The sequence below is a fragment of the Takifugu flavidus genome, unplaced genomic scaffold (assembly GCF_003711565.1).
Source record: "Takifugu flavidus isolate HTHZ2018 unplaced genomic scaffold, ASM371156v2 ctg1090, whole genome shotgun sequence".
Taxonomy (NCBI): Eukaryota; Metazoa; Chordata; class Actinopteri; order Tetraodontiformes; family Tetraodontidae; genus Takifugu; species Takifugu flavidus.
In genome coordinates this window covers 1-7,997 of record NW_026621855.1, presented here as the reverse complement: position 1 = coordinate 7,997, position 7,997 = coordinate 1, and the positions used below count along the sequence as shown (strand labels likewise).

Genomic DNA, 7,997 nt, shown 5'->3' with positions numbered 1-7,997 from the left:
TCGCTGGATTTGACTATATGGTAGGACAGCCAGGCGTTCTGTCCAGAGTCGGCGTCCACAGCGATCACTTTGGACACCAGAGAGCCTCCGTGTGCAGCTTTGGGGACCAGCTCGGTCATGAAGGAGTTGCCCTCCGGGGCTGGATACAGTATTTGAGGAGAGTTGTCATTAACGTCTGATATGAACACACTGACGGTCACGTTGCTACTGAGAGGAGGAGAACCGTTGTCTCTGGCCATCACGTGCACTTTAAAGCTCCTCAGCTGTTCATAATCAAAGGACCTGACAGCGTGGATCAGCCCCGTGTCTCCATTAACAGACACATAAGAGGACACCGGAGCACCGTTCACCTCAGCGGCTAACAGAGAATAAATCACTGTTCCGTTTTGTCTCCAGTCGGGGTCTCCAGCACTAACGGAACACAAAGTGGACCCGGCTCTGTTATTTTCACTCACATATGCGCTGTAGGACTCTTCCTCAAACACAGGGGGGTTGTCGTTGATGTCTGCTACAGACAAGTGAAGCGTTTTAGAGGAGGACAGAGGTGGAGAGCCCTCGTCAGTGGCACTGATTGTAATGTTGTAATCAGACACTAGTTCACGGTCCAGTTGTCCTGTGGTCACCAGAGAATAATAGTTTTTAATAGAAGGAACCAGCTTAAAAGGGACGTTTTGCTGAATGGAGCATCGGACCTGTCTGTTATTTTCTGAGTCTCTGTCCTGAACAATGATGATGCCCACCTCTGAACCAGGGGACACGTCCTCAGGTACTGGATTGGTCAGAGACTTCAGCTGAATAACTGGAGCATTATCATTTACATCAGTAACCTCAATCATTAATGTTGCATATGCAACTAATCCCAGACCATCTTTTGCACTCATCTGCATTTCATATGACGACACTTTCTCATAATCAATTGCTCCATTTACTCTCACCTCTCCTGTTTTTGAATCCAATAAAAATACATCATCATCTTCATCTGAAACATGATCAAACCCATATGTAATTTCACTATTCACTCCTTCATCTGCATCAGTGGCACTAACCTGCATCACTACAGTGTCTAGAGGAGAGTTTTCAGGCAGACTGGCTTTATAAACGGCCTGACTGAACACTGGGGCGTTATCATTAGCATCCAGCACAGTGACGTGTATGACTACAGTACCTGATCTCTGAGGAGAGCCTCCATCTAAGGCTGTTAGTAACATCATCATTTCTTTTTGGTCCTCTCTGTCTAATTCTTTGTCTAATAATAATTCACAATATTTTCGATTACTAGTTTTAGTGTTTACATTTAATTTAAAGTGGTCATTCTGTTGAAGTGTGTAGCCTTGAACAGTATTTTGTCCGATATCTGCGTCGTGGGCCTCTCCAAGGAGAAAACGAGCACCTTTGACAGCGGATTCACTGATTTCCAGTTTAATTGACTCCTCTTTAAACTGCGGTGAATTATCGTTTATGTCCTGAACATGGATACTGATCCGATGCAGCTCTAAAGGATTTTCCAGCACCAGTTCCTGTTTAAGGACGCACGACGCCCTCTTCGCACAAAGAGCTTCTCGGTCGATCCTCTCTTGTACGATCAGCTCTCCGGTATTCAGATTTAAACCGCAGTATTTTACACTGTTATCCTCAGTATCGATGCGGGCCTTCCGAGCGGACAGTCTGCCCAGATCAAGTCCCAGATCCTTCGCGATATTCCCGATTGCCGATCCACGTTTCATCTCCTCGGGTACAGAGTAGCTCACGTCTCCATTGACGGGCGAGAGAACAAGGAAAATAAAAGCAAGGACGCGGCGCAGCGCAGATCCGTGGAAATCCATCGTTATGGGGACGAACACCACAATGCCCAGCAGGTTAAAAACACCAATAATGACGTGCAGCTATTGCGACCAGATCACACGGCCCCTCGCTACAATCCTCTGCGAACTGTTTCTGTCAGCTGCTGCACAAGAACTGATTCTGTTTGCAGATTTGATGACGGAAGGTTGGAGAGGGACCTCGTCTACTGGTCCACACTGACACCATGAGTAATTGTGGAGGTATAAACAAGGCACACATTTAAATATTAAAAATCCAGTGAACAACAATGGTAAATTATCAACAAATTCAAGAGTAAATAGAGAGAAGAAATTATAATTATAGCAGACAGATGAACAGTGACTATTAGCCATAGACAGAGATATCTGGTTCATATAAACTGTCGGTCCATAATGAGACGATGTAGACTCCCAGACATATCACTGTACACAGTTCAATGCTTTTTGGATGACATTAATTATTGATATTCTGCCAATTTAAGGTCGAGACTTAAAAGTGAGATAAAGACAAACCACCAGTATAAAAGAAGAATATTCTTCTTTTAAAAAAGGTGGAACAATGTAGTAGAAAATGTTAAGTGAAGTAAAATGTATTCCCACAGCAGGAGATGGATTTGACTCTCCAAACACATCAGCAAAGTCTGCTGGACCTTCTCTCAACAGAAAGACTGCTGTCACTCTGGAGGCTCTCAAAAACATCAGATCAACTAAAACTTGTTGTCATGTTTACATCACAATTGTAAACAGCATTTAGCTCCTGTATCAGGAAGATCTCTGCCCGGCAAAATCCACAGCTGTTTGTTTCTCTATGACGATAGAAACCAAAGAATCATGAAGCCTATTTAATATTAAATGGAGACATCCTGGTGTACAAAAAGTTAAAATACCCATGAAAAGTCCATGAAGCTCTCCCAAACTTCAGCAAAGCAAATGAATGCAGAAGAGCACCATGGACAGAGACAATGCAGGAAACTACACAGAGAACATGTTTCACTGGTGAAACGTGAACAACAAGCTCCTGTAACAAAATACACAATATGACTGAAATACAGAAGCAATGAGGACGTAAGAAGTTAAAAAAAATGTTGGCATTCTCTCGTCTCTACTTGTGCTTTGTGAGGAAAATACACTTCCATTCTAGAGGTTTAATATAGGATCACCAACTCTTTTGTGAGTCAGACTGAACCTAAGAAATAAACAGCGCTCCAGCTGTAAAGTAGAAATGCACCCAGCATATCTCAATAAAACTGAAAGAAGAGAATGAGCCCACATCTGGAACAGCTCTGATTTTGTAATATTTGAGGCACTTCAACTTTAGATAATTATTTCTCTTCTATGATAAATAACACAGCAAGTATAAGGATAATTTAATGTGGTGTTGCTATTATCAACTTCTGAGAAAATTATATGTAAAAAAGTGAGTTTATGTGTCAGAAAAGGTCTCACATGTCCAATAAAGTTAGTTAACTTAACATTATTGACAAGAGATGATGTTTAAATTACTTGATGAGGCTGAATCTGACTGTTTGTGCTCCAACCAGAAACACAACTAGCTGAGGAGTGTTTATAAATCTACTCACCATAAGACAACAAAGCAGGACAAAAAGATACTCATCTTCATATGTAAAATAATCAAATGAAGGAAGCTTTCTACAACACCCCAAACTAAGCATGCTTAACCAGTTATCAAAATAATAAATAGATGTTGAGATGTTAATAATGCAGCAGAAACAAATTCAGTATCAGGAACTATTGAGAGCAGCAAGAGAACAAGGGTTGAGAGGATGAGACAAAGATGTCAGCTTCTGCACCAAAGACAGACTGTAGAAAAGGTTTCAATAAATGCAACAATAAACAGAAAAGACAACATATTCCTGTCAAATCTGGTCAGTTCCCAACAAGTTAAGAAAAACACAAAAATTAAAAAAGCATTAAGTCAGAAGCAGAATAATGGAGTTTAAAGCTGAGTCAAAGACTTTAAATGTTGAAGATTACAAAATATAATTGACTACAGCGGAAGTTCTTCCTACCTCAGGTGAACTGTCAGATTCTCCAAACACATCAGTAAAGTCAGTGGGGCTTTTCCTCAGAGTCTGCTCAGCAGGAAGTGTGTTGTCATTGTAAGATGTCACAAACTTAAAGTCACTGGTTCTAGACCCTGTTGTCAGGTAGGCGTCATAATTGTAAGCGCTGCGTAAAGTTCCTGTGCCGTCAACATCGGCGTAATTAGGAGGGAGATAAGCGCCGGGGATGGTTACTGCTCCGTCAAACAACATTCTGGGCTTTCTCCTGCGACAGAACCTCACACCCAGGATGATGATGATGAAGGTCAGGAAGAAGGTGGACACAGACACCAGCGCGATGATCAGATAAGAGGTCAGTTTGGAATTCTTCTCATCATAAGAAATGTCCTTCAGCTCTGGCACCTCAGCCAAGTTATCAGAAATGAGTAAATACATGGAGCAGGTGGCAGAGAGAGAGGGCTGTCCGTTATCTTTCACTGCCACAATCAGGTTCTGTTTCATGCTGTCAGACTCAGAAATGTCCCGCTGCGTCCTGATCTCTCCACTGTGGACACCGATAGAGAAGAGTCCCGGATCGCTGGATTTGACTATATGGTAGGACAGCCAGGCGTTCTGTCCAGAGTCGGCGTCCACAGCGATCACTTTGGACACCAGAGAGCCTCCGTGTGCAGCTTTGGGGACCAGCTCGGTCATGAAGGAGTTGCCCTCCGGGGCTGGATACAGTATTTGAGGAGAGTTGTCATTAACGTCTGATATGAACACACTGACGGTCACGTTACTGCTGAGAGGAGGAGAACCGTTGTCTCTGGCCATCACGTGCACTTTAAAGCTCCTCAGCTGTTCATAATCAAAGGACCTGACAGCGTGGATCAGCCCCGTGTCTCCATTAACAGACACATAAGAGGACACCGGAGCACCGTTCACCTCAGCGGCTAACAGAGAATAAATCACGGTACCGTTTTGTCTCCAGTCGGGGTCTCCAGCACTAACGGAACACAAAGTGGACCCGGCTCTGTTATTTTCACTCACATATGCGCTGTAGGACTCTTCCTCAAACACAGGGGGGTTGTCGTTGATGTCTGCTACAGACAAGTGAAGCGTTTTAGAGGAGGACAGAGGTGGAGAGCCCTCGTCAGTGGCACTGATTGTAATGTTGTAATCAGACACTAGTTCACGGTCCAGTTGTCCTGTGGTCACCAGAGAATAATAGTTTTTAATAGAAGGAACCAGCTTAAAAGGGACGTTTTGCTGAATGGAGCAGCGGACCTGTCTGTTATTTTCTGAGTCTCTGTCCTGAACGTTGATGATGCCCACCTCTGAACCAGGGGACACGTCCTCAGGCACTGGATTGGTCAGAGATTTTATATTGATAACTGGAGCGTTGTCATTCACATCAGTAACAGATATTATGACTTTGGCGTACGATGACAGACCTAATCCATCTTTTGCTTTCACACGTATCTCATACGACGACTCAGATTCATAGTCAATAACACTGATTACTTTAATCTGACCTGATTTTTATCAATAGAGAAAACGTTCTTCACATCCTCTGAAACATGTCCAAATTCATAAGTCACATCTCCATTCACTCCCTCATCTGCATCAGTGGCACTAACCTGCATCACTACAGTGTCTAGAGGAGAGTTTTCAGGCAGACTGGCTTTATAACGGCCTGACTGAACACTGGGGCGTTATCATTAGCATCCAGCACAGTGACGTGTATGACTACAGTACCTGATCTCTGAGGAGAGCCTCCATCTAAAGCTGTCAGCTGCAAATTAAGCTCATGCTGTTTTCACGATCGAGCTCTTTATCCAACACGAGCTCTATTGTGTTTCTATTCGCAGCCAATATAAAATATCATTTTTTGAAGATTGTACTGCTGAACCGAATTCTGTCCGATATCAGCATCGTGCGCCTCTTCGATCACGAAACGAGCTCCCCTGACTGCCGACTCCCTTATTTCTATATTGATCACGTCTTCCTTAAATTGCGGGTGAATTATCATTAATGTCTTGAATGTGCAGAGAAACGCGATGGAGCTCCAGAGGATTCTCCAGCACCAGCTCGTGTTTCAGGACGCACGAAGCCTTTTCTCCACAAAGCCCCTCTCGGTCGATCCTGTCCGCAACAATCAGCTCTCCGTTCTTCACATTTATGTCACAGTAACGTTTAGTACCGCCGTCTGAGTCGATGCGGGCTCTTCTACTGGCCAGAGCACCCGTCTCCATCCCGAGATCCTTGGCTAGATTTCCAACAACGGATCCTGGTTTCAGCTCCTCTGCGAACGAGTAGCTCAGATCTCCATATGCGGCATGAAACCACAGTAGGAAGAAAACGAAACGGCGAATCTGAAGATCGATCAACTTGGAATCCATTGTCATGCCTCAACTGTCAATATAGTCCCAGAACAGAAGAAGCAAGCATTTAAATCCCACGGCTGAAACGGAAACAGCAATCCAGTGTGTTTTCTCCGGTTTTCAGGAGACGCGATGGGCGTCCAGGACCGGTAGCACAATAGACAGAAGAATTTAAACAGGTTCAGGCTGGTGTATGGCGACACCGTGAGTAAAGTTCAAAAATGACATGCTTTACCAAAATATAACTTGAAACTGTTTTAATTATTTTGTTTGACGCGACACTGCAACCCACTACACCTCTATAAGCAATAAATCACATCTATTTCAGCAACAGAAAAACTGGTCCCACACATCCCATACAAGAACCGCTCTTGTCAGAACTTGTTATCACCACTCTGCCTTTCTTACAACCTTAAAACTGAAATGCATGCAACATAGTCTAGGGTTATATTGGGGAGGACAAATTGCAATAACCAAGCTAAATGAGCCACACAAATTTGTAATAGAACTTTCAATCTGCCAAAAGACTCAGCATCAGCACGCCTCAGCACCCAGCAGTAATCAGACATTTCACCACTTAATTTAACAACCTTGTATACAGTGTTGACTTAAATGTTGTCTCAACACTATTGCATATTGTTAGGTCCTCAAATCTTAAAAAGAAGCCAAAACCATGTGTACAGTTAAGCAGTGATCAATTGTACTGAAGAACCAGAATTCCTCAAACAAAAAAGGCAAATTAAAACTAGTTAATATGAACAGAAAAATAACTTTTCTCATTCATAAATGAGGAACTGGCAGTTCAGAAATGCCATTAAAAACTGTTTAGAAAATGTTTAAGATAAAATTACAAAACACAAAATATGAACTAGGCGATATAATTTAAAAAGTCTTTATAACTTTTGCTTTGAATGTGGTTCATACTTTATGGTATTTAGTTGATATAAAATATGGCTTATTTTGCTTGATAACAATGCAGTAGAAACAAATTCAGTCTCAGGAACTATTGAGAGCAGCAAAGAGAACAAAGGTTGAGAGGATGAGACAAAGATGTCAGCTTCTGCACCAAAGACAGACTGTAGAAAAGGTTTCAATAAATGCAACAATAAACAGAAGAACAACATATTCCTGTCAAATCTGGTCAGTTCCCAACCAAGATAAGAAAAAGAAAATTAAAATAACAGTTTCTCAAAAGCAGAATAATGGAGTTTAAAGCTGAGTCAAAGACTTTGAATGTTGAAGATTACAAAATATAATTGACTACAGGGGAAGTTCTTCCTACCTCAGGTGAACTGTCAGATTCTCCAAACACATCAGTAAAGTCAGTGGGGCTTTTCCTCAGAGTCTGCTCAGCAGGAAGTGTGTTGTCATTGTAAGACTCACAAACTTAAAGTCACTGGTTCTAGACCCTGTTGTCAGGTAGGCGTCATAATTGTAAGCGCTGCGTTAAGTTCCTGTGCCGTCAACATCGGCGTAATTAGGAGGGAGATAAGCGCCGGGGATGGTTACTGCTCCGTCAAACAACATTCTGGGCTTTCTCCTGCGACAGAACCTCACACCCAGGATGATGATGATGAAGGTCAGGAAGAAGGTGGACACAGACACCAGCGCGATGATCAGATAAGAGGTCAGTTTGGAATTCTTCTCATCATAAGAATGTCCTTCAGCTCTGGCACCTCAGCCAAGTTATCAGAAATGAGTAAATACATGGAGCAGGTGGCAGAGAGAGAGGGCTGTCCGTTATCTTTCACTGCCACAATCAGGTTCTGTTTCATGCTGTCAGACTCAGA

At 42.8% G+C, this 7,997-nt stretch overlaps 1 protein-coding gene and 1 pseudogene across 1 annotated transcript; both read right to left on the bottom strand.

Moving 5' to 3' along the window:
* Nucleotides 1-8: 8 nt before the first annotated feature.
* On the bottom strand, nucleotides 9-1,978 carry LOC130519686 (protocadherin gamma-A11-like; the record flags this gene model as incomplete). Its single annotated transcript, XM_057023182.1, has 1 exon — nucleotides 9-1,978. A coding segment is annotated over exon 1 (1,815 nt), but the record flags the coding sequence as incomplete, so codon positions are not given.
* A 1,770-nt stretch (nucleotides 1,979-3,748) lies between these two features.
* LOC130519685 (protocadherin beta-15-like) lies at nucleotides 3,749-6,448 on the bottom strand (annotated as a pseudogene).
* Nucleotides 6,449-7,997: the final 1,549 nt, after the last annotated feature.